The 27810-nt window shown below is 48.7% G+C and overlaps 1 protein-coding gene and 1 long non-coding RNA gene across 2 annotated transcripts; both read right to left on the reverse strand.

Moving 5' to 3' along the window:
• Positions 1-18740: 18740 nt before the first annotated feature.
• Positions 18741-19492, reverse strand: LOC125518485. The gene is made up of 2 exons (XM_048683315.1): positions 19131-19492; positions 18741-19046 (listed from the first exon to the last, which is right to left on the reverse strand). The coding sequence occupies exons 1-2, from the start codon at positions 19458-19460 to the stop codon at positions 18741-18743; spliced, it is 636 nt and encodes a 211-aa protein (XP_048539272.1). The 5' UTR covers positions 19461-19492.
• Positions 19493-19614: 122 nt separating this feature from the next.
• On the reverse strand, positions 19615-20376 carry LOC125525449. The gene is made up of 3 exons (XR_007291300.1): positions 20203-20376; positions 19906-20109; positions 19615-19747 (listed from the first exon to the last, which is right to left on the reverse strand). It is a non-coding gene; the product is annotated as an uncharacterized LOC125525449 (long non-coding RNA).
• Between the last annotated feature and the right edge of the window lie 7434 nt (positions 20377-27810).

Here is a 27810-nt window from a genome sequence, read left to right on the forward strand (position 1 = left end):
ATCTATTTAATCAGAGAAACATCAAAACAATCCAAGATTAAAAAAATTCCAAGGTCATTCTCGCCGTTTTGACTGCATTTTGAAACGGGCATACAAAATTAAAAAAATTGGAAAACCTTCGCATTGTGTCATTACATGTGACCAAGTTACCGGGAAAAATAATAAACTAGTAATACGGCAATTCTTTTAAAAAAAGTGTTCTGAAAAATGAGCTATCATCTATGAAGATTCATGGCTTTCAGGCCAAATGATCAATCTTATGGCCACATTCATGGCATAGTTTGTTCAAATGATCTCATATTGTTCACAAGGATGGATATACGAATGGCAAACAATGTTGCCTAAGGAAGTTTTCATTTTCTTTGGACGGAAAATCAATTTTCCATTTTTTGAGTGCCCAAAATGAGTTTTTTTTGTGAAGAACCTACTATATATTTGTTGCACAATTGGACCAAATCAATTTTTAAAAATACTAGGCCATATTTAATGCACAATTGACAAAATGGCTGGGTGTAAAAAGTTTTGATCCACCTCTCATGAAAAATACAAATTTCCACCAATTCAGTAGGAAGCGGGTCAAAATTGAACTACAGTTGCCTCATAGTTTGCCCTTTATTTTTTCCAAAAATCATTTCTAGGTACGTAAGTATCTATTTTTATCAAAGAAACATCAAAAAATTCCAAGATTCAACCACTAGCTAGGAACGGTCATTCTCGCCGTTTTGACCGCATTTCAAAACGGGCATAAAAATTTCAAAAAAATTAAAAAATTGGAAAACCTTTGCATTGTGTCATTAGATGTGACGAAGTTGGCGGGAAAAATAATAAACTAGTAATACAGCAACTCTTTTGAAAAAGTGTTCTCAGAAATGAGCTATCATGTGTGAAGATTCATGTCTTTGAAGCCAAATGATCAATCTCATGGCCACATTCATGGCATAGTTTGTTCAAATGATCTCATATTGTGCACAAGGGTGGATATTGGAATGTCAAACAATGTTTCCTAAGGGAGTTTTCATTTTCTTTGGACAAAAAATCAATTTTCCATTTTTCGAGTGCCCAAAATGAGTTTTTTTGTGAAGGACCTACCATATATTTATTGCAAAATTGGACCAAATAAATTCCATAAAATACTAGGCCATATTTAATGCACAATTGACCAAATTTCTGGGTGTCAAAAGTTTTGATCCACCTCTCATGAAAAAGACAAATTTCCGCCGATTCAGTAGGAAGCGAGTCAAATTTGAACTGTAGCTACCTCATAGTTTGCTCTTTATTTTTTCAAAAATCATTTATAGGTACATAAGTATCTATTTAATCAGATAAACATCAAAAAAAATCCAAGATTCAACCACTAGCTAGGAACGGTCATTCTCGCCGTTTTGACCACATTTCAAAATGGGCATAAAAAATTAAAAAAAATCAAAAAATTGGAAAACCTTCGCATTGTGTCATTACATGTGACCAAGTTACCAGAAAAAATAATAAACTTGTAATACGGCAATTCTTTTTAAAAAGTGTTCTCAAAAATGAGCTATCATGTGTGGAGATTCATGTCTTTGAAGCCAAATGATAAATCTTATGGTCACATTCATGACATAGTTTGTTCAAATGATCTCATATTGTGCACGAGGGTGGATATTGGAATGGCAAACAATGTTGCCTAAGGAAGTTTTCATTTTCTTTGGACGAAAAATTCATTTCCTATTTTTTGAGTGCCCAAAATGAGTTTTTTTGTGAAGGACCTACCATATATTTGTTGCAATATTGGACCAAATCATTTTTATAAAACAATAAACCATATTTAATGCACAATTGACCAAATGGTTGGGTGTCAAAAGATTTGATCCACCTCTCGTGAAAAAGACAAATTTCCACCGATTCAGTAGGAAGCGGGTCTAATTTGAACTACAGCTGCCACATAGTTTGCCCTTTATTTTTTCCAAAAATCATTTATAGGTACATACGTGTCTATTTAATCATAAATACATTGTTTGGTGGCGATACGTTGAGGTTTGGATGGTGGCCGAGGGCCGCAACTCCAGAGCGTGTAAACTCGCATGCCCGCCTCATGGTCACCTCGTGACTGTGGTGTTGCCACACGTTCTGGGTGGCCTAGGCATGTCTAGTGGGTTACAACTCCCCCGATAGGTGTCAGGAAGAAGAAGGCAATAGAAGAATCCTGCGAGGAGACTGAACTGAGCTCAAACATGAATTAGCAGCCAAGTGTTTGATCAGCAGTACGGGAAATGCACATGGCCAATTGGCGTGAGTTTTTGCTGAGGACGATCATCTACTAAGAAGATTGTCTTCACAAAAATTTAGCTCAAATGGAGGAGCCTAGTTGGCATTTGCTTTGCAACGTTTCACACTGGATAAAAATATGAATGTTGAAGCTAGACTCAAATGAATGAATGGACTGATCTAAAATTTGGAGGAGGAGGATAATTTGGGCATGTGAAGCCACTTTAAAAATTTCATACCATTTGGATACATAAAAATGGTACTTCCTTCACATTACTCTCCACTGAACAGAAAATTGGGAAAAATGCTGAGGGAAATTGGCTAGAATAAATGAGCTAAAATTTGGTGGATGGAGGTTCTATGGGCAGGGTCATGTCGTGGTAAATTTTTAGCAAATATAAACTAACATAAAATATAGTTACTTCATAAACTAAAAATATCACTAGAAACAAATATTGGATGTTGAGGCTTACATGTATTGTTAGATGGGGCTCAAACCTTTTTGGAGATTTATGATTTGGCAATATAGAAGATGTGGCAAAAATTTAGCTCATTAGGAAATGCCTAGCTAGTACTTCCATCACAACAGTTCGAGCTGAACAAAAACTTTGGAAATTTGATGAGGAAGATTTACCAAGCAAATGGAGTTGAATATTGTCATGAGGCAATGATTTGGATAGTAAAGAATGCCCAATTTTTTTGGAATTTTTGGGAATGAAATAAATATAGATTGCTTCACAACCTAGGACAAAAATTGACACATGGACATGACACATAGGCAAAACTGATGAGGTGGCGCCTAGTCATAGAAATCCACCATAATTTACAAGGTTATGACCATCTATATTGGTCGTGATCAGCTAGAAATAAGGCAGCGGACCAGTGCAATCTGCTTCATGACCATTTCCTGTAAGGAAATTACGTCCTTTCTGACCAAAATGGTCGTTATAGTTTAGGGTTTGGAGCCCCCCGAATAGCTTTTGACCAATTGGTCTCAAATGGTCGTAGATTTATGACCAATTCTTCCAGGGTCACTGACAGAAGGTCACAAGTTGACATATTTCTTGTAGTGATAACATACATAGTGTGCTGCGCTAACCATGCTTGGAAAAAAAAGAGTTTTCAAGGTGTCATCAATAGCTAGGGCTTGCTGCTCTCTTGATGTCAAAGTAGCCATCCAAATAAGTTGCTTGTTTATTTATCACATGTTATGCTCCGTTGAATTGTTAGGTTTGTTTAACATTCGATAAGTGATTATCTTGGATCAGATTGAATAGGTCCCTAGTTAGCAATAACCAGAATTGATGTTTGATTGACTATCATCTGTGTGTGTGTTGAATTTTGAGCACTTCTTCACCAGTCCTTTTCCTATCTTTTCAGGAATGTACCACGCTGGTGTACGTTTGAGATGCCCTGATTTTGAGATGAGCCTCACTGGTAGTCTTCGTCCTACCCCACACGAGGCGAAGTGCTCGGCAGCTACCAATATGATACTGGAGCTCCAGAAGAAGGCGAAAGAGCAAGAACAGGATGGTACCTGATGCAAAGGCACCTTGTTAAACTCCTGAATCCGGTTAACTACGGGTGGCTGGAACCAGTTACTTAGTCATTACAACCTTTAATGAGACTTCTTAAGAAACCTAATTGTATTGGTACCTTGTTGTTAGCTATTTTACCTTCCGAAGGTTGACTCCTTGTGTTGTTGTTGGTATTATGGTTGTTTATTAAGGTCGTGATAAACCCTAGACTGTTATTTCAAAACTCTATGACACCTCAATTGCGCTGGCTATTTTATTATAGGACCCACACTAACGTATACAGCGGGGCCATCGAGGCCTGCACATGCTCGACATCGGCAACGGCTTTATGGCAATTGGTGGCGCGTTCAACGAGGCCACCACAGTCATCCATGAGGCCAACTCCAGCGTGCGACCCCATCTTGTCCGGCACTTTCTGTTTGGGGCAAAATGTACAGACCCCATGCCCCACCGCGCGATGGCCTGAACCCATCAGGTCCATTTTGTGTCCGGGCCGACCCATTTCGAGCGCAAACATGCACCGAGTTTGGGTCGCAGCAGACAGCAAACGAATGTGTCGCTCGTTCTCTTCAGGCTGCGTGGCAGGCGGCCACCTACATCCCACCACCCGACATTAATGCACACGCGCGGTTGGCTCCACCTATCATCCGCCAAGGCGAACGGTCGCCGTCCTTCTTAAATGGGAACTCATGGATCGTTCGCAGTCCACAATCCCCACTCCAGCCCGTGCTGCCTCCTCAAAACCCGACACTCCCAAAACCCTAGCTCTCCCTTTCCCCATCCACGATCTCGTCGGCCGGCCGCCACGCAACCATGGAACACCGGTCGCAAGGGGAAGCATGACTGGGAGGTGAAGGAAATATGCCCTAGAGGCAATAATAAAGTTACTATTTATTTCCTTATATCATGATAAATGTTTATTATTCATGCTAGAATTGTATTAACCGGAAACATGATACATGTGTGAATACATAGACAAACAGAGTGTCACTAGTATGCCTCTACTTGACTAGCTCGTTGATCAAAGATGGTTATGTTTCCTAGCCATAGACAAAGAGTTGTTATTTGATTAAAGGGATCACATCATTAGGAGAATGATGTGATTGACTTGACCCATTCCGTTAGCTTAGCACTTGATCGTTTAGTTTGTTGCTATTGCTTTCTTCATGACTTATACATGTTCCTATGACTATAAGATTATGCAACTCCCGTTTACCGGAGGAACACTTTGTGTGCTACCAAACGTCACAACGTAACTGGGTGATTATAAAGGTGCTCTACAGGTGTCTCCGAAGGTACTTGTTGGGTTGGCGTATTTCGAGATTAGGATTTGTCACTCCAATTGTCGGAGAGGTATCTCTGGGCCCACTCGGTAATACACATCACTTAAGCCTTGCAAGCATTGCAACTAATGAGTTAGTTGCGGGATGATGTGTTACGGAACGAGTAAAGAGACTTGCCGGTAATGAGATTGAACTAGGTATTGAGATACCGATGATCGAATCTCGGGAAAGTAACATACCGATGTCAAAGGGAACAACGTATGTTGTTATGCGGTCTGACCGATAAAGATCTTCGTAGAATATGTGGGAGCCAATATGAGCATCCAGGTTCCGCTATTGGTTATTGACCGGAGATGTGTCTCGGTCATGTCTACATAGTTCTCGAACCCGTAGGGTCCGCACGCTTAAAGTTTCGATGACGGTTATATTATGAGTTTATGAGTTTTGATGTACCGAAGGTTGTTCGGAGTCCCGGATGTGATCACGGACATGACAAGGAGTCTCAAAATGGTCGAGACATGAAGATTGATATATTGGAAGCCTATATTTGGATATCGGAAGTGTTCCGGGTGAAATCGGGATTTTACCGGAGTACCGTGGGGTTACCGGAAACCCCCGAGGGCTTAATGGGCCATAGTGGGCCTTAGTGGAGAAGAGGAGAGGCAGCCAGGGCAGGGCCGCGCGCCTCTCCCCCCTAGTCTGAATAGGACAAGGAGAGGGGGCGGCGCCCCCCCCCCTTTCCTTCCTCTCTCCCTCCTCTTTCCCCCTCCACTCCTAATCCAACAAGGAAAAGGGAGGGAGTCCTACTCACGGTGGGAGTAGGACTCCTCCTGGCGCGCCCCTCCTAGCCGGCCGCACCTCCCCCCTTGCTCCTTTATATACAGGGGCAGGGGGCACCCTAGAGACACAACAATTGATCGTTAGATCTTTTAGCCGTGTGCGGTGCCCCCCTCCACCATAGTCCACCTCGATAATACTGTAGCGGTGCTTAGGCGAAGCCCTGCGTCGGTAGAACATCATCATCATCACCACGCCATCATGCTGACGAAACTCTCCCTCAACACTCGGCTGGATCGGAGTTCGAGGGACGTCATCGGGCTGAATGTGTGCTGAACTCGGAGGTGTCGTACGTTTGGTACTTGATCGGTCGGATCGTGAAGAAGTACGACTTCATCACCAGCGTTGTGCTACCGCTTCCGCTTTCAGTCTATGAGGGTACGTGGACACACTCTCCCCTCTCGTTGCTATGCATCACCATGATCTTGCGTGTGAGTAGGAAATTTTTGAAATTACTATGTTCCCCAACAGGAGGCTGGCTCATCCTCGGGCCGCCGCCGCCGCAGCGTCAAAGGGGAGCCCGCGCCACCACCGCGAAGGGCCCCCGCGCCGCCCGCATTCTCCATCGCCCCCACGGCCGCCGGCGAGCGCGACCGGCACTACATTCACGTGGATGTATGCCATCGTTATTGGGAGACGAGGACGCCGCTCCCCTGGAGCGACGTGCACCTCCCGGATAATCGGCATCTCTCCGTCGGCCGGGTGCCGATCCCGCCAGTCCCGACGAGCGGCCGTGCCCGCCGCGAAGAGATCGAGCGCCGCCGTCGCCTCCTGCCAGACGATCTGTACTATGACCCCAGGTACGCCGTCAACTCCAACCTTTGGGACACGTGGTTCCAGGACAAGCATGACACGCGGCGCGCCTTCTTCTTTGCCGGCACCTCGTCGGGGCCGAGGCGGCCACCTGAGCGCCGCGCGCGCGCTCCAAGCCCTCCCCAAGTGCGCGAGCGTAGGGTGGTATGCGGCATCACGTCGATGTCGTCGCCCTCTCCGCCGCCACCACCTCCTCCGCGCATGACAGAGGAGGAGGAGGCCCGACTCCTTCAACGTGTCATGGATGACTCCATGAACACGTAGGACGAGCGCCAGTGGGAGGGCATGGAGACCATGATGGCCCTCTCTGCCGCCGGTGACGTGGCCATGCCGGAGCTAGAGATGGTGAGGAGGGAGGAGGTGCTAGAGGACGAGCCCGTCGGCGCATTCCACCCGGGCCTAGTGGGCCAGCGGTGGAGCTGGTAGTGCACGGCTCCGGAGATGGCCGACGCCGTGGGGGGCATGAACTGGTGCCCCACGACGCCGCGGTCACCGGAGCGGGAGGCGTCGCCACGGGAGGAGGTGGTGCAGGCACCTCCCGCCTTCCAGCAACCTCCCGTGTACTAGGCACCGCAGCCCAACCTCTGGACGCCGCTGGCCTACCTCACCCTCGTCAACGACGAGGACGACAACGGCGGCCACTGAGAAGACGGCGACGGCCACAGCATCGACGGGAACGGCGGGAGCGGGCGGCAGATTTCTTTTGTTTTTATGTTAATTATGTCTAATTATGTGGAACTGGGCCGTTTTGTGTCGGTGATGTTTAATTATGTCTTTTGTTTTTATGTTTGCATTTATTTTATTTTTTATTTTTGGCATTTTGTTTTAGTTTTTGTGTTTTTTAATCACGTTCACCTCAGACATGATTTAAGGTGCGGCCACGCGTTGGGCGCACTGACAACCCAACGATTTCAAGTGGACATGGGCGACCCATTGCTGCTTCAAACAGACAAAAACAGGCCAAACCGGACGTCCGTTTGGCGTCGTGCGCTGGAGTTGGCCTGACGCCTCCCATGCGTGGAGGTGATCGGCGAGCCGGGATGGTACTTCGCCGAGACGGCCTTCGCGCTCATAGCATGCGTCATCAGGAAGCGCACGGGCGGCGAGATACAAGAGTACTGGATCGACGATGGACTCTACGGGCCGAGGCCGCTCGCCACCCCATGCGCTGGTGAAGAGATGTACACATCGACTGTGTTCAAGCCGACGTGTGACTCACTCGACACGGTGGTGACATGGTGCCGGCTGCCGGAGATGAGCGTGGGGGACTGGTTCGTGTTGGGTGACATGGCCGCCTACTCCATCGGTTCCGGCTCCCATTTTAACGCTTCTCCATGTCCAACATTGCGACATTCTTGGCCTACTCGAGCTAGCTAGCAGTAGGTCAGAGGCAATAAAAATGTGGACACGTACCAGACGTTGTTAATTCTTTCATTTAGTATGTGTATATATTTATATTTGTACATGAAAAGAGTTGCTTGTAGTTAAGCTCGTGTCCCCTCCAAATGTAAGGACTCGCATTCCTTTGACAGCCAATGGATTACAAATAATATATAATTGTGGATAAAGGATGAAATGACATGATCTGAATGAAACAAACTAAGACCTAAAGACACTGGTCAAGCTTAGCTTCATACACAAATCCATATAGCTTTGAGTTATTAAGGTGAAAACAGCACAATCTGAAAAAACCAACTAATTGTTCACAAACCCAACTAAGGGTCAACAATTCCAGTATATTTCTCTTCCCCTCACATTTTTCGGACGCAATCCTGATAGACAAAGGGTTTTGGGGTTATGGGCTTCGACACCTAAGAGGGTCGGCCACGATAACATATATATAACAAGGGGGTACCTCATCGGGTACAAATACATTGTACAGAGATTACAATACGTACAAGTCTAACACCCTCCCTCAATCTTAACCGTGATCTGAAGAATTCAGAAGATTAAGATTGCGACGACATCCCTCAAACTGAGGTAGTGGCAACGGCTTCGTGAATATGTCAGCAAGTTGATCCTTTGATGGGATGAACTTGATCTGAAGCAACCTCTGTGAAACTCGTTCTCTGACAAAGTGATAGTCAACTTCGATGTGTTTCGTTCGGGCATGAAATACCGGATTTGAAGAAAGGTACGTAGCGCCGGTGTTGTCACACCAAAGAACAGGTGGATGATGCTGAGAGACCCTCAACTCTCGAAGCAAGGACTGAACCCAGATAAGTTCAGCGGTGGCATTGGCAACTGCTTTGTATTTCGCTTCAGTACTACTACGAGACACTGTAGCTTGTTTACGAGCACTCCAGGCGATCAAATTAGGACCATAGAACACTGCATATCCCCCCGTGGATCGCCTGTCATCGGGGCTACCAGCCCAATCTGCATCAGAAAATGCAGAGAGGGCACCGGAAGGAGCAGACTGAAGATGAAGGCCTAGAGCAGCAGTCAAGCGAACATAGCGCAGAATGCGCTTCACAGCAGTCCAGTGAGTATCCCGAGGAGCTTGAAGAAACTGGCACACGCTGTTCACCGCATAAGATATATCAGGACGAGTGATCGTCAAATACTGTAAGCCACCAACAATACTGCGATACGTTGTAGCCTCATCCGAAGGAAGAAGGGTACCATCAAGTGCAGAGAGTCTATCAGAAGCTGACATGGGAGTGGTAGCAGGCTTACACTGAAGCATACCAGCACGACGAAGCAAATCCAGAGAGTACTTATGCTGAGTGAGAGTCAGACCGGCATCAGAGTGAGAGACCTCCAAGCCAAGGAAGTAATGAAGCCAACCAAGATCTGTGATGGCAAAATCACCACTCAAAGCAGAAACAAGACGATCCGCAGCAAGAGCCGACGAGCTGATCAATATGATGTCATCAACATACACCAACAGGTACATAGTGACCATAGGACGCTGTAGCATGAACAAGGATGTATCAGCTGTCGACGGAACAAATCCATGTGCATGGAGAGCAGAAGCTAGGCGCGCATGCCAAGCACGTGGTGCCTGTTTAAGACCATAAAGAGCCTTCACCAAGCAACACAAATGGTGCGGACGAGCAGGATCAACAAAACCAGGCGGCTGACGTATAGACCTCTTCATCAAGAACACCATGCAGAAAAGCATTTTGAACATCAAGCTATCGAAGAGACCACCCACGAGTAACCGCAAGAGACAAGAGCAGACGAATAGTCGTAGGCTTGATCACAGGACTGAAGGTATCATCATAATCAAGACCTTGACGTTGTTTGAACCCACGAGCAACAAGCCGAGCCTTATACCGTTCAATAGAACCATCAGCACATGTCGCTTAACTTTGAATACCCACTTAGAATCAATAATATTTACCACTGTGCGGAGGAACAAGACGCCACATACCATTTTTGAGCAATGCCTGATACTCTTGTTCCATTGCAGATCGCCAGTGAGGAATACCCGGAGCTGCTTGATAGTGACGGGGTTCAGCAGAAGGATCAGTTGCAGAATGAGCCATACAGGCCGCGAGCCAGGCAACCGTGGCATCGGTGCGTTGGAGCGGTCGAAAAATACCACTCTTGCTCTGAGTGTGTGGTCGCTGAGCAACCGGATCAGTTGGCGCGATCGAAGTCACAGGAACCGTCGGTGGAGAGGCCTGCATCTCCTGTGAAGAAGACATGGCGGGTGATGGTGACCGCGACGATGACGGGCTGCCAGGAGGCGAGCCAGTAGGCGCAGGCGTCGCCGGACCGGGCGATGCAGGCGAGACCGGCCCGGTCACGGGCGAGGCGAAAACAGGCGACGCGGGGAGGTCCAGCTCCAGCCGAGCCGGGGCCGAACGCATAGCGGGCGTGAGCGCACCCGACCCTGCATGGCCCATGCAGGGGGAAGAAGGCGCGGGAGCAACGTGATCCGTCGAGCGCGAACCCGCTGCTACCGGAGCCGGATCCAAGCGCATGGCGGGCGCAGGTGCAGGAGACCCTGCATGCCCCATGCAAGAGGCCGCAGCGGCATGATCGACGCGATCCGTCGGAGAGGCCGTGGGAGCAGCGGAGGAATCCTCCAGGAGAACAAGCCGAGCACCTCTACCAGTTCCTGCACCATGGTTAGACAACAAAAGAGGCGAGTGTGCAGCATCTCCAAATTGATCAGGCAATAGAGGAGATGAATGCACAGGTTCATTAGGTGTGGTGACGGGAGTTGGAAGATTAGAAAAAGGAGAAACATGCTCATCAAAGACAACATCACGTGAAATATACACATGATTTGTTGGAACATGAAGGCATTTATAACCTTTGTGCAACGGACTATACCCAAGGAAGACACATTTTTTAGAACGAAACTCAAGCTTACGATTATTGTAAGGACGGAGATGCGGCCAACACGCACAACCGAAGACTTTGAGGAAGGTATAATCAGGAGTCTCATGAAGCAAGAGTTCAAGCGGAGTTTTCATGCCAAGGAGTCGCGATGGAAGTCTGTTTATGAGAAAACAGGCAGTAGTGAAAGCATCACTCCAAAAACGAAAAGGAACAGAGGCATGGGCTAGTAAGGTTAAGCCGGTCTCAACAAGATGACGGTGCTTACGTTCAGCTGAACCATTCTGCTGATGTGTATGAAGACAATACACACGATGCGAAATCCCAAGTTTCTCGAAGAAGGTATTTAGATTGCGGTATTCACCCCCCCCCCCCAAATCCGATTGTACATGAATAATTTTGTGGTGTAGGAGACGCTCAACATGTGCTTGGAATTTAAGAAAAACATCGAACACATCAGACTTATGTTTAAGAAGATAAATCCAGGTAAAGCGACTATAAGCATCAATAAAACTGACATAGTACTCATGACCACTAACAGACATCTGAGCAGGACCCCAAACATCTGAAAACACAAGCTCGAGAGGAGTTTTGACTACATGACTAGAAACAGAAAAAGGTAGCTGATGACTCTTTCCCTGCTGACAAGCATCACAAACTGAGACATCTTTATTACTAGACACTGACGGTAACTCATGACGATGAAGAATATGTCGAACAATGCGTGTAGCCGGATGGCCAAGAAGAGAGTGCCATTGCGAGGGAGACACTCGAACAGCACTGAAGACATGAGGGATAGATCGCGGCACATCGAGAGCATATAGTCCATGACAAAGGCGCCCTCTAAGGAGTACGTCCCGTGTAGCCCGGTCCTTGATAAAAAGATGAAACGGGTAAAACTCACAAAACACATTATTGTCATAAGTAAGTTTAGGTACAGAGAGTAAGTTACGGGCAACAGTGGGAACTCGAAGAACATTCTTAAGACGCAACTGTCGAGATGTATGTGTAAGGAGGGATGCCTGACCAATATGAGAGATGTGCATACCTGCCCCATTGGCTGTGTGAACCTTGTCAGGACCATGGTAGGCCTCCCGGATAGCAAGCTTGTCCAATTCATTTGTCACGTGCTCTGTGGCGCCAGTGTCCATGTACCAGGTGGGATCAACATTATAAGACTGAGTTTTTCCTTGATGCTGCATCATGTTGACTTGACGCTCATTGCCCTTGCCGTTGTTGACAAGACCCAAAAAATCAGGCTGAAAACGACGATGACAGCGAGACGCAACGTGGCGAGGAATTCCACATAGCTGACAAGGGGCAGCCGCTCCACAGGCGGCACAACAGGCACATGGGCGCCCGTTCTCGACGACGATGGTGGGACGCGACTGGGAAGGTGCAGCAGGAGGAGCGCCACCCTTGCCTCCCGTAGGAGGGATCGAAGCAGCAGTAGGAGCAACAGGACAGGCACCAGGACGCCCCTTCCCACCACGGACAGCAGCATTGGCCGAGGGGGCCTCATCCGGATGACGACTGGCAAGGCGTTGCTCCGTTGAGAGGAGGCGCTGAAAAAGTTCCTGCGGCTTGATGGAAACTTTGCGTTCCTGGATCACCTCCACGAGAGAGTCAAACTCGGCATCGAGACCTTGGAGAACATATGTGGTAAACTCTGTGTCACGAAGTGGCTCGCCAATGGAGGCAAGCTGATCGGCGAGGCATTTGATCTTGTTGAAGAAAACGGTGACAGAGTGATGATCCTTGCGGGTCTCATTAAGCTGTGTACGAAGGGCCATGTGCTGAGACGAGGATTGTGCGGAGAAACTGGACTCCAGCGCATCCCATATCTCATGAGACGTAGTAGCAAATAGAACCAAGCTGGCGACGCCCTCTGTGAGAGAGGACTGAATCGCCGAGAGAATCGCTTGATCTTGAGCAATCCATGGCCGGTACATATGATGATCCGGTGGTGGACATGGCAGAGTACCATCCACAAAACCTTCCAAGTAGTGACTACGAAGGAGGGGAAGAATCTGTGCGTGCCAGAACATATAATTGTCCATCTTTAGTTTCACCGGTAGAAGATTGCTGAAGTAGAACGGCGGAGTCGTGATGACGTCGAGGGAGAAGTCATAGGGCGGCACAGGAACCGCACCGGAGGAGGCGATATCCACCGCAGGCGAGGAGTGCGGCGCAACCGGAGGCGCCTGTGGTGACGCACCGTGAGTTGCAGGCCGTGGGAACCCCGCGTAGCCAGAGCCATATGGAGCTCCATAGCCGGCACCAGGAGGTGCACCATAGCCGGCGCCGTGACCAGCATAGGAGGCGCCGTAGGGGGCGCCGTAGAGAGCACCGTAGGGAGCGCCATAAAAAGCTCCGTGGGCGGCGGGGTCGTACGCATACGGCGGCGGCGGCGGCGCGTAGGGTGCCAGCGTGCCGTAGTTGGGCCGTAGAGCCGGTGAGCCGGGAGAAGCCGAGGATGTCGCCCCGGAAAACAAGGCTCCTGTCGATCTGCCTCCTTGGAGCAGGTTGGACAGGAACGGCGGGGCGAAGAAGGACGCGCCCATTCCGATCGGATCGGTGAGCGACGCAGGGTCTGAGTAGGGATCGGCGAGCAAGGTGGTGGCGGTGGACATAGTCGCCGCGCCGGAGAGGGCAGCGGCGGCGGCCTCGGAGGAAGCAGCGGAAGACGACATGGCTAGGTCAGGATCGCTAGATCGCATCTAATACCATGATAGACAAAGGATTTTGGGGTTATGGGCTTCGACACCTAAGAGGGTCGGCCACGATAACATATATATAACAAGGGGTACCTCATCGGGTACAAATACATTGTACAGAGATTACAATACGTACAAGTCTAACAAATCCCATGAAAAGTTATTAAGTATAAAAGAAAACCGTCAACATGTATATTATTAACCACCGCCAAGCTCATTGTGAAAAATACACGGATCTATCCTCTCACGACTTGGCAAATTGGCAAGTGCACATAATATAAAACTTAAAGAACATGTATATGTATTTGTACAACACTAATTGACATTTTTCCGGAACTTGTTATGTTACAACTTTTTTTAAAAAGGTTCCCACAGTTCTACAACCCCCCCCCCCTCGGCGCACACCACCGCTCGTGTCACTCTTTTTTGGAACAAGTGTAGCAATGTTATTAATAATGTTCTTGTAAAGCAACTATTATTCTCTAAATTCAGCGGCAAGAGGTACTTTTCTTTTTGGTGAGAGGTAGGGTGTTGTCATTAAAGCTCCGCTATTCTCATACAAAGCAATAAGATATAAATTGTCTACTTGGATGAGCCGGCTTAGCAAGTTTTCTGGAAAGCTTCCTGGTGGAACTGGTTGTTTATCTGTAAAGGGGCAAGTGCGTGGGCATGCTACTTCCTCAATTCTAATTATAAATACTATTACTAAGAGTGGCAAGACACAAACACGTTTGTATTCCGATAGTTTAAGAATTTGGAGCGAAAGAAAGCACACGAGAACAGAAGGTTGACAGCTGAGTTAAGGTAAGGATCGTCTTCCTGCTGAATCAAACTAACAAAATACAAGCATGTGACTGGGAGATTGTGATATTCTGTTTATTGCTATGGTCGCGGTTTACTCTTTAGGGGAATATGGTCATAATTGGATGGAATCAAGATCTAGTTGGTGTGATGAGGAGAAATACAGATTAACGACTATATAATATGGAGCATATTTATGCATTATGGGAATTATCAGAGTTGACATGTGTATCTATATAGCAAAATGCCTCAGCCTGTAATTCAGTCCTATACTGTGTGTCAGCCATTTGGCTATCGTTAAGGTGTCGGATGGTCTGACGCTACGAAGTGGTTGATCCATTGAATTTATTGTGCTGTCTTGACTTTGCTTTTCATCTGTGACTGAACTGACCCCCCCCCCCCCCCCCCCGGCGCACACACACACACGCTCGTGTACCTCCTTTTTTAAACAAGTGTCAAGCAATTTGTTTATAATATATGTCTTGATAAAGCAACTAATTAATTCTCTAAATTCAGCGGAAGAGGCTACCTTTCTTTCTTGGTGGAGGATGATGTGTGTTTCATTAAAGCTCTAACGCTAATTCCTCAACAAAGCAAACATAAGATAATAAAAATTGCATCCTTACTGTGATGAGCCACGGTAGCAAGTTCTTCTGGAAAGCCCTGGTGGAAACTGAGTTGTTCATCTGTAAAAGCCTTAGCAAGTGCGTGGATTTAGCATGCTACTCCCTCCATTCCCAATTATAAGATGTTTTGGATTTTTCAATATGGACTATATATATACGGACTAAAATGAGTGGTCAAAGACACTAAAACACGTCTATGTACATCCGATTCAAAACAAAGTTAAGAACCATTTGAGCGAAAGAGAAACCAAACATAGACTCGAGAACAGAAAGGTTGCACAAGCTGAAGAATTTATCTTAAAATGATTAAAGGTAAGCAAATCGTCCCCTCTGAAATCAAACTAACAAAAAATAACAACATTGCTGACTGGGATGTTGTATTCTGTCATATGATAATGGAATCTCGGTTTAACCCTCTTCTAGAGGGGAATATATATTCAGGAGTCTGGTCATAATTGGAATCACGGAATCAAGAAATCTAAATGGCAATGGCAAAACACATGAGGGAGAAATAAGATAGACAGACTATCATAATATGGAGGCAATATTTTGCATATATGGGAATGGATTATGTTACATTAAGGCTTGACCAGAGTTGAGACCAAGGTTCCAAGTTTAAGTCATGGGAAGTGTATCTATATAAGAGAAATGCCTCAGCCTGATAATTCAGTATCCTAGATTGGATCACCTCTTACCTTGTGCTGCTCTAGCCATTTGGTATCGTTAAGGCGTCGATGTCTGACAGCTACGAACAGTATCTGGATTCGGATCCCATTGAAGTTATTTTCACCAGCTGCTCCGTGTGCAGTTATTCCACTGACAGTTTTGGCCATTTTCCATTCTGTATAGACTGAACTGGTTCAAGGAATTTGCAGTTTGGTTAACCATGTTGTCCCACACATACTGCCCCTTGACCTTCATCGAACAATGTGTGTGTGTGTGAATGGTTTGCCCTCTGCCCCGTGGTACATCATGGCATTGCGTACAGGCTACACAATGTGTAGAGCAACATTGAGAATGAATCAATCAACAAGTTAAGTAAGAAGAATCCAAACTTACGATCTCCATTGCCTTCAGCCGATCAACCTCGCCACAAAACTTCGTGGCGGAGTTCTGGATGGTGTACCATTAGTACACTACACTTTCACATTGCGTTCATGGTTGATGTGCATGTCGTAGGGCGCAAAGTGCTTTCGCGCACGAAACGAATCATGCACGCGCTGCCAAAAGATCCCCTTCTGCTCCTGCCTACGAAATCCGCAGATACAGCCAACCACGCATCGCACAACAACTCATCCTCCATGGATCGAGTGCCCCGCCATCTTTCTAGAAAAACAACATGAAGTTTAACCTCAATGGCATTTGACCGAACACCTGCCGGGAGTGGTGTCTGCCGTGGACGTCGTCAACAAGGGGACGGAGGGTACCTGACTATCGATGGATCTTGGGTGGATGGCACCGTAGTATAAGGAGAGCAGGCGTATGAGTGGCGGCGGCGGAAGTACGACAATGCCTCGGTGGTGGCCGAGAGGTTCAACAGCGGTGTCGGAGAAGGAGAGCGTGGATGCAAAGCAGGGGGTGTCGAGACGGAGTGGAAGAGAATTGGATCAGGAGGGGGATTTGAGTGGGCCTGGGGTGTCGGAGTCCTACATGGTGGCGGTCCGGACTCCCGCAAAGCCCCGCCTCCCCCTGTTTGCTTCCAAATTTGCGGGAAAGTGTGCGTGCGGACCGATTGGTGGACCAATATAGGTGTGTGTTGGATGACAAAACATGTCCGGACCGCTCGGTCCAGACGGTTACAGGCGGTTTGTGGAGTTTTTTGACGAATCTCGACAATGTGTCATATGGAACATTCATGTTTCCTCACGATATATATTTTTTTTACCTTAAGGCGAGTCCTTGTCACCCTTGTGCTAGCTCAACCTTTCTTTTTCGAAAATTGTGATACAGATTCTTGAATCGGGTTAACTCTGTTAGTCTTAATCTTGATTTTAATGTATCTGCATGTTTGTATTTTTCGTTCTGCATGTAGTTCAGTTTAGGGGGTTGTCCGGCAAAGTCTCAGCTCAGATGTGAGGTTGTGCGATGCAGCCTGACGTGATGCGTCCGGCACGACGCGTGAAACAGCAAGGGACGTAGGAGGGTGGAGCTTTGACCGGGAGATGCCAAGAAAATAGGTGTATTAGTTTGCATGGGTAAGTTTGTTAGCCGCTTCCGCCGGCCGTGCAGATCACGTAACTAGCGATCCAAAGAGAGATGGGGTCACGTGCTAGTACGTGGGTTAGTGGTCATCGTGGAGGCTGATTAGTACGAGCATGTTGTACTGGTTATTTAAGTTGAAGAGATAAATGAGAAAGGAAGGCCGAGAGGGTCAGCAGAAAAGATGTAGCATATGTGTGTCGTCTGCGCGCGTGTGTGTTTTCTTTGAGCTTTTTCATGGTGTGTTCTTGAGAGAGATGAGTGAGTTGTGTGAGGCAGCTCAAGGTAGAAAAAGAAGAGCAGCACCAACAAACTCTTAACCTAAGTTGCATGACCATGCTTTCTGAATCTGACACTACCGGAATCGCCCCCTATGCCGACGGCCAGGGCCGTCGGCATAGGTCTGAGTCCCGTCGGGATAGACCTATGCCGACGGCCCCTGTCGGCATAGGGCCGTCGGCAACATATGCGTCGGCACAACCAGGGGGCCGTCGGCATAGAAAAGCCGTCGGCATATATGATACGCCGACGGGGGCCGTACATCTATGCCGACGGCCCCGGCCGTCGGCAACTATCACGCCTAACGGCGGCCGCCGTCAAGTCTGCCCAACGACTGGTCGCCATGTGGCATCCCTATGCCGACGGCCTAGCCGTCGGCTTAGTCAAAAACTATGCCGACGGCTAGGCCGTCGGCATAGGTGTGCCACGTGGCGACCAGCCGCTGCTCGTGGACCAAGCCTATGCCGACGGCTGGGCCGTCGGCATAGTCCTTCATATAGAGCTCCCAGTAGCTGACACGTGGGCGCCTATGCCGACGGTCTAGCCGTCGGCACAGTTTTTAAACTAAGCCGACGGCTAGGCCGTCGGCATAGGTGCCACGTGTCAGCTACTGGGAGCTCACGCTAGCCCTATGCCGACGGCCTAGCCGTCGGCATAGTTTGCTTTTGCTTTTTTTCTTTTTTCTGTTTGTTTTCAAATCAATTTAATTGAAATAACAGCAGATATATATGATGGGATAGATATATAAAACACAACGGGATATCATCCGGCACCATCACAACAATATATGCATAAGCATCATCACACACAAGTCTCTAAATGAACATCATCACAACCAACATAAGCATAAGCATATAGAGAAGCACACAAGTCATCTAAATGATCATCACCACACACAAGTCATCTCAAGCATCATCACCACACACAAGGATCATCGAGCACCGCGGAGGTCGTCACCGCTAAGACGGCCGAAGCCCAGGTCGTCACTGCTTGCGGCAGCGCTACCGCCAAGACCGCCTTCGCCTCCACCTCCGCCTCCGTGGATCGGAGTGGTCGGGCTCCGTGTCTCCGGAGTGCTGCGAAGACCACCTCCAACGGTAGATCCACCTATTCCCTGGATGTTGAAAAGACATATGCACGGGATATATGACTGTGTTGAAAGGCATGACATGCTTTGGGTGAATAGATTGGGGATGAACTAACCGGCAAGGGGCCAACGTTCTGTGCCACAAACTCCTCAAAGCTCATCAGCACTGGTTGTGCTGGAGGGCATTGTGCTGGAGGGAACTGAGGACACCTGCCGGCCGCCATATCCTGAAAAGCCTGCTGCATCTGGCTATCCCTCTGCACTTGGTGTTCATAAAGCCTCTGATGCCACGCCATGGTCTCCTGGCGTGTGTACTCCAGGTAGGCCTACGGTATGACATGATGGAACTCATAAAACTACTAAATGCGGAAAATAAAGTGAGCAATGAAGATAAGAGGGAAAATACTTACAGATTGTTGCTCCTGAAAGAGGGACTGTGTACTGGTCACTGGCTGGCTCGTGCGCTGGCTCAGGCTCGGGTCGATCCGACGAAGCTGTGTGTAGGAGATACTAGGAGTGATCACAGCATCGAGAACCGCCTCCCGACCGTGCTCCTTGGGCCCCATCCTCACCACCGCCATGTCTTCCAGAGGCGCCGCAATGGGGTCAGGTGTGTCAGGATGTAACTTCAGATACGCTTCGGAGTAGGCCTTCTTCCTCCCTGCGGTCTTCTTGCCGTAGTACTTGGGCTCGCCAGGCTTGGGGTCCTTCCGCGTATGGGCGATCTCCCACGCCTGCATGTGTGAGAGCGGCCGCTTCAGTTTCTCCTCCTGCACCACCAAACAGAGGTTAGTCATACATAAGAAAGTGATGGTAAATAGAAGAAGAAGAATGTTTAATGGGTTAGTCATACATTAACTGCCTTGTGGAGATAGTGGTTTCAGTTCCCCTGAGCATGTAATCCCTCCGTCCCTCGGTTAGCCTTATTTTTGGTTCTCATAGCCGCCCAGGCTCCAGCCTCATCACACCAAAGATCCACCAATGCCGCCCAGGACTCGTCTTTTCCATAACACCAATTTGGACACACCTACATAATAAAAGCATAATGGCATGTAGGTGTGTCCAAATTGGTGTTATGGAAGCATAAAGCATAAAGCATAATGTACCACAAGGTAATGAAAGCATAATGAAAGCATAATGAAAGCATAATATATGAAAGCATAATGAAAAATCTTTTATACTTACCGCCAAGAACTCGGGCCTCTCCAAGGTAATGCCCATCCTCCGCGCTTCTTCCTTGGTCATCTTCACACCAAGATAGTCGTGGTAGTATGTGGAGATGGCCACATAGCGCACCTCGTACTGCATCTAGCGGGCCTTCTTCTTGCATTGGCGCAGCACGATCTGGTCCGCTCTAGCCCTGTGCTCCAGAAGAACTCGATAGAATTTCTACAATCATGCATGAAACAAGAATGGAAGAAGCCATGAGTTAAATCATTTTCATGAAACTAGAATGGACTTGTTCTTCTGAAGAGAACTCACCCAGAAAGTAGTGATCACGGCCTTGGCATGGGTCTCATGGTCCGCGTGGCGGGCCACTTCCCAGTGGTCCCAGCTTGTGGCCAAAACCCGACGAGCCGGCTGCCTGACTGGATCCGGACAGTACAACCCCGGCCAGTATAACTTCAGCAAGACGGTGATGAGGCCGTTGGGAATACGGACCCCTTTAGAATATATCCAGTTGCTGCAAAAGAATGAACTATTCGCATGTGACAAGCAAAATAAATAACAACCGGAATAAGCATGTGACAAGCAAAATAATGAACCACTTACTCTGTTCCCGTGGGCTCAATGAGCCACTTCTGCTCCTCAGTAGCCGGAACCTGCTTTGGTAGCTTTGTGTTACCACGCAGCCACCCCTTCTTGTCAACCCCCTTCCCGTCACCACCATCATCCCCGCCACCACCCTCCTCCTCGCATGCCTCCCCCTCCCCAACCTCCTCCTCCTCCTCCTCCTCGCCTCCTCCTCCTCCTCCTCCTCCTCCTCCACCACCACCACCTCCTCCTCCTCCTCCTCCCTAGAGTGTACCTCACTAGAGGAGGGTACCTCACTAGAGGAGGGCCTCGAAGACAACACCCCTAAGTCGGTGAGGGTGCGCTCTTTCTGGCCGCGACCCCTTGTAGTGGCTCTCCCCCCAGCACCTCGTCCTCTAGAGGCTCTCCCCCCGCCCCCTCCTCCTCTAGGGGCACCTCTCCCTCGACCTCCCTGTGAGGAGTCATCGTCAAGTAGCCGAGGGGGAGGATTACGTGCTCGACCACTCCGACTAGGCAGGCCGACGACCTTGCGTAGGAAACCCACGCCGTCGGCCTTCCCCTTGCCCATGTTCCACGAACCTGCATTGAAAAGAGAAAAAGCAATTAGTAAATTAATGAAATGAAGGAAAAGGCATGATAATAAACACATTAATAAAAATGCATAAAAAGGCATATTCCTAAACTATAGAAAAAAATACTTGAAACGTACATCTGCTAGAACCCATATGAATCATCACTGTTGTAACCTCTTTCTCGGTCCGTCTCATCATCACTATCAATCATATCATCTTCGTTGTCCGACGGAGGTGGAGGCTCTTCCTCGTCGTCAGCGTCTTCGTTTAACTTTTCTAGCATAAGTATGTCATTTTCATTGACAATGGTCTCACCATCATTCCGTGCATCGTCGACGTTTGGGTCCACATCATCATCACCCAATGGTCTAGCGTCATCGTTTCTAACCACATCATCATCATCATCAGGTTGCTCTTGATAGAACACTCCCTCGTATGTCATGGGGTTAATGTTGTAGTAATCGTCTTCATTCGGGTCTGGTAGCTTACCATGTGGCGACACCTTGAACACAACTTCCCAACCCTTTAGATACACTTTCTGGCATGGGTAAGGCAGATAATATACTTGTGTAGCTTGGGTAGCCGCAATGAAGAGATCGGCTCCGGCATAGACGGTTGATGGTTTAACTTCGACCAAACCAATGGAAGGCGTATGTTTTACCCCCTCCCGCGGATCGAACCATCGGCATTTGAACACAGGCAGACTTAGGGTCTCACGCCCCTGGCGGAATTTAACCTCGTATATATTTTGTACCCTTCCGTAGTAGTCTACTGAATTTTGACCGGGGGTGTACACTCAGTATTTATAGTTTTGGGATCGGGGCGGCTGTTTTGGTGCTCCTCTGTATGGAAGCGATACCCATTCACATCATACTTTTTACATGTCATGACGGCAGGGTCAAAACCCATGGAAACCCATCTCAATTCATCATCCATAGATATGTTCGGATCTTTTCCCTACAAGTATAATGGAAATTGTTGCGTGCATTAGTTCGGTTAACTAATAAATGTTGAAGTAGGTATTTAATAGGGGAGTGTGGAAAATTACTTTCTCCATGAACCAAGCAACAAAATTTTTACGTCCAGGGTTTCCATGACGGAGAAGAGTAAGTGCCTCCGCCTCAGTAGGAGGATTCACTCCCGTCCATTCCTCTTGAACGAAATCACTAAAAAAAGATAAGCGGTGTTAGACCGGGACTAAGTGAACATGAAACATGATGATGTGGAAGACATAAAGGAATGGTGTAGTGGTATTACCTCATCCACACTTCCTCAACTTCCTTGATGTTGTGCAAGATATAGAACATGAGGTCCTCCCACTCTTGTCGTGGCATGTTATAAGATTTCGAGGCCCCAGCCCTCCCACCTTGCGCGTTGAATAGATCGAGCCTGGGTTGATACTTGGGCTCTTCTATATTGTATCGAGGCACCTTGTTATGCAGATGGGGAACGTATGGTCTGGATAGTATGATGTCCTGAGGTCTGACACCTCCTCTAGGATAACTGCCTCAGCTATGGAAGCTTCAATCTTAGCTTTGTTTCCACATTTCCGTCGGAGATGCTTGTTCTGCCTCTCAGGGCCGTACTGCCAGCGATTTTGCACAGGGCCCCCCAACAATACCTCGTTCGCGAGGTGCAGAATGAGATGTGTCATCGGAGTAAAGAAGCCTGGCGGAAAGATCTTCTCTAGCTTGACTATCAACTCCGGTGCCTTCTTATGCAATTTTTCAATCACCTCTTTACTTACTTCTTTAGCACAGAGCGTGCGGAAGAAATGGCTAAGCTCGGCAAGCACTCGCCAGACATGCTCGGGGACATAGCCTCGAACCATCACCGGCATTATCCGCTCAATCCATACATGGTAGTCATGACTCTTCAGGCCGGTCACTTTGCCCGTTGAAAGATTGACTCCCTTACTTATATTCGATGCATAACCATCGGTGAACTTCAAAATTTGTTTCAGCCAGATAAGTACTTCTTTTTTTCTGGCGGTTTAAGGACAAAGTCAGCATCTGGCTTGAACCAGTTTTTTCGACCGCCTGTGGGAGGCTTCATGTTCAGGCGTGGTCTATCACAAATTCTCTGTTGATCGGCTCTAGCTTTTACGTTATCCTTCGTCTTATCAGGAATGTTGAGGATCGTGTGGAAAAGGGACTCTGCCACATTCTTTTCGGTGTGCATCACATCAATATTGTAAGGAAGTTTGAGGTCCTTGAAATAGGGAAGCTGCGAGAAGGGGGTAATGTGCGTCCAGTTGTGCGTCTCACCATATCCCTCGAAGCCTTTGGCTTTGGCTTTGCTTTGCCTTTGACTTTAGGCTTGAGAGCTTTTAGCTGAGCAAGAACATCTGCCCCCGAAAATGTTGGAATCTCGGTTACTTCATGAACAACCCGGCCTTTCGTGAAGTTCTTCTTGTCTTCCCTGTCTGGATGGTCTGGAGGGAGGAACTGTCGATGCAGGTCAAAGGCTACATACTTGCCACCCTTACTCAGCCAAATCATTCGCAGAGCCTGCATGCACACTGGGCATGGCATCTTACCACTTGTACACCATCCGCAGAATAGAGCATAGCCGGGAAAGTCATGCATGCAATAGTGCAACCAAACTTTCATCAAGAAATTTCTCTGCAGATCCCGGTCGTATGTCAACCTCGGAAAGTACCAAGAATGGTGCAAAGCATCCACAAGCGGCTGCATAAACACACCCAATTGCTTCCCCGGGTAGTCAGGCCCCGGAATGATGAGCGACAAGAACATGGTCTTCCGTTGCATTAGGGCACCGGGAGGAAGATTGAGCGGAATTACAAACACAGGCCAGCAGCTGTATGGATTGGACGACATACCATATGGATTCAACCCATCACCTGATATGGCTATTCTGACATTCCCAGCCTCGGCTGCTTCCTCGGGGTATTCTTCATCGAATGACTTCCATGCTTCCCCTCCCGATGGATGTACGATTTTTTTGATTGTACCTTATACCTTCCTTGTGCCACTTCATCATTTTGGCAGACTCCTTCGTGATGAAAAGGCGCTGCAGTCTTTTTATAAAATCAAGATACCGAAGAACCTTAACGGGGATGGTTAGCTGCTTTTTCTCACCATCCTCACCGACCACCTCAATGTACCGAGACGAACCGCACTTCCTACAGTACTTGTCATCCGCATACTCGTGCCTAAACAAAAGGCAATTCTTCGGGCAAACATCTATTTTCTCATAATCCATAGAGAGTGCCTTCATGATTTTCTTTGTATCGTACATGCTTTTCGGCAGTTCATGACCCTCAGGGAGGCTGTTAGCCCATACTCCCAGGAATGCTTCGAAGCATTTCTGGCTACAGCCGTACTCAGCCTTGACTGCAATCAGTTGCGAGATGGCATCCAGCTGAGATATTTTCGCACCCGCATAAAGAGGTTTCTTCGACGAGGCCAAGACCTCCAAGAAGGCCTTTGCGGTTGCCTCCGGCTCCTCCGGTTCATTCTCTGAAGGTGTCGCATTTGCCGTTTCTGCAACAATGACATCATCTAGCATGTCCCTGACCCCGTCGTCCTCATATCCATCGATGCGTTGTCGCATCACCTCCTCTCTACCACGGTCCTGCTCGGCTATGTTTATCGGCGGCATGTCAAAGTTTGGCATATATCCGTGTGCGTGCGAAGGTGCTCACTCATGTCCGTCTGATTTCTACGGTGACGTCTGGCACATCTCGCACAGGGGCATGGTGGGATAATTCTCATTGGACGACGGAATATCTCCTTCAAATACACATCGGTTTTCGCGATCCACTCTGATGTTACTCGATTCCGACGGATAAAACCACTGTACATCCACTGATTATCTGCCATCCTCTGCTTTTTTGCAACCCACACAACATAATTAAGGATTCACTTAAATTAATCACATCAAATTTTCAGTTTCTACCGCGTTTAATCCACCTACATCTCTAATAGGTAAAGATGGGTCCTAATCCCACCCGAGGATGTGTAGATTGAGTACGTTCTCCATTCTACCCGTTCCGAGACAAAATTTCGGCAGCACCTCCCCGCTGTTCTCCAGATACACGTCTCGGCAAATAGCCGAGAGAATGTGCTCCGGAGAACAATGGGGAGGCGCCGCCGAAATCCTGTCTCAGAACGGGGTAGAACATGGAGAACATACCCAATCTACACATCCTCGGGCTGTCCATGGAAAACGCTGGACAATCCGAAAGAGCTGCGGTGATAAATATGCAATTGAATGCATATTTATCGATGCAACCCTTTCGGACGGGAGACGCCTAGGTTACGTCAGTTGACTTGAGAATGAAATCTAGTCACATGATTCGTAGCTCACCCTCGGCTGTAGAGGAAGTAGTCGAACACCGGAGGGACAACCGGGGACCAACAGCTCCTACGACGATCACTCCACCGAGATGGAACACCACAGAACCTGCACCGTGACAATAATTAAGTACATCACAATATATTCATCATCATCATCTAACAATCATCGAATCATAAAAATCAGCATCCTATATCATCTCTTCCGCAAAAAAATCATTATCTATCATCAACATCATCATCTATCATCATTAACATCATCATCTATCATGTAACAACATCATACATTTGCAACTATCATCAAAAAATCTATCATCTAACGTCATGCCCCTTGTTAAAAAATTGCTTTTCTTGCATTTCTCACATTTGTAACTATCATCAAATCATCTATCAACTAACTATGCATCCATCCATCTAGTTACATAACTATGAACAACAACAAAATTATCAAAAAAATCTACAGAGAGGGAGGGAGGGAGCTCACCGTGGGGGAGTGCCGACTCGGGGGGAGGGGCAGGCACGGACGATGGGCCAGAGCAGGCGGCGGAGGGGCAGGCACGGACGAAATGGCCGCCGGGGCGGGGTCGATGGAGGTTGGGGTGGGGACGGAGGTCAAGGGAGGGAGGGCGACGGCGGGCGGAGCAAGGGAAGGGAAGGGCGGCGGCGGCCCAGAGCGCGGGTGGGGCGGCGGCGGCGGCCCAGAGCGCGGGTGGGGCGGCGGCGGCGCAGGGCGAGGGAAGGGCGGCGGCGGCGTCCGGAGCAAGGGAAGGGAAGGGCGGCGGCGGGCTGAGCAGTGGATCGGGCGGCGGCGCGGGTCTAGGATGGGGTAGAGGGGAGACGGGGAATGAGTGGTGGGGGCTAACCGCAACGGATAAGGCCATCCTATGCCAACGGCATAGCTGTCGGCATAGGTTTGGTCCCACCTGCCAGGGACAGAGCCGGCGAGTGGATAAGAGTGGCCCTATGCCGACGGCCTGGCCGTCGGCATAGGCCCGCCCCTTTGCCACGTCATCAATCCGTGGACATGTGCGCTGCTATGCCGACGGCTAAGCGGATACTTCTCCATCACCAAAAATTATGAAAAAATACCATCGTTCCTATAGCACATGTGCCCACGTCGTGCAAAAAAACTCTTGATTTTATCGCGCTCCGAGTATTTAGTAATATTGACGCCGCATCGTTACGGCAGAAGGTCTACTACCGTGTCATCGCCGTCCGTGAGGGGGGGCCACGCCCCGGAGACGCGTCCCGCCTCTTCGGACATGCCACCACACCACCCCGCATGTATGAGGGCCCGGTGCGACGCTCCGGTGGCATTGCTACCCCACCAGTGCCCCCGTCCCGCCTAACCCTATAGCGTTTGACCATGGGATCTAGCCCTTTGACTTTGCACGGACGGGCTTTGACCAGTGGATCTCCCAACCCGGTTGTGTTAGGTCAGCCCATAGGAACACTTTGGAGCACCATCCGGGCCAGACCCACAGCAAGATCCCCTCTGTGTAGACCCCACGCGTCCGTTTCCCCCCTCCAGGTGTCGGCGGCGGCGCCGTCCGTGAGGGGGGCACACCCCGGACACGCGTGCCAGGCGTTTGAAACCGCCACAACACTTCCAGACTTGTGAGAGGCCGCCTACGCAAGATTTGGCGGCAAGCTAGCTCCCGGAGGCCGCCGGCCATAGCCGTAGACGCGCGAAGGGCAATCCGCGTAGAGGGAATTTTTCGGATACTTCTCCATCACCAAAAATTATGAAAAAATACCATCGTTCCTATAGCACATGTGCCCACGTCATGCAAAAAAACTCTTGATTTTATCGCGCTCCGAGTATTTAGTAATATTGACGCCGCATCGTTACCGCAGAACGTCTACTACCGTGTCATCGTCGTCCATGAGGGGGGGCCACGCCCCGGAGACAAGTCCCGCCTCTTCGGACATGCCACCACACCACCCCGCATGTATGAGGGCCCGGTGCGACGCTCCGGTGGCCTTGCTACCCCCCCAGTGCCCCCATCCCACCTAACCCTATAGCGTTTGACCATGGGATCTTGCCCTTTGACTTTGCACGGACGGGCTTTGACCAGTGGACCTCCCCACCCGGTTGTGTTAGGTCAGACCATAGGAACACTTTGGAGCAACATCTGGGCCAGACCCACAGCAAGATCCCCTCCGTGTAGACCCCACGCGTCTGTTTCCCCCCTCCAGGTGCCGGCGGCGGCACCGTCCGTGAGGGGGGCACACCCCGGACACGCGTGCCGGGCGTTTGCAACCGCCACAACACTTCCAGACTTGTGAGAGGCCACCTACGCAAGATTTGGCGGCATGCTAGCCCCCGGAGGCCACCGGCCACAGCCGTAGACGCGCGAAGGTCAATCAGCGTAGAGGGAATTTTTCGGATACTTCTCCATCACCCAAAATTATGAAAAAATACCATCGTTCCTATAGCACAT

The sequence above is a fragment of the Triticum urartu genome, chromosome 7 (assembly GCF_003073215.2).
Source record: "Triticum urartu cultivar G1812 chromosome 7, Tu2.1, whole genome shotgun sequence".
NCBI lineage: Eukaryota > Viridiplantae > Streptophyta > Magnoliopsida > Poales > Poaceae > Triticum > Triticum urartu.

Bases quoted from the DNA above. Each gene is read 5' to 3' on its own strand.
- LOC125518485 (XM_048683315.1), bottom strand. From the start codon at position 19,460: ATGCAGGCGTGGGAGATCGCCCATACGCGGAAGGACCCCAAGCCTGGC. The intron at 19,047-19,130 runs GTAAGTATTTTC...GTCATACCGTAG, and splicing joins TCTTTCAGGAGCAACAATCT to GCCTACCTGGAGTACACACG.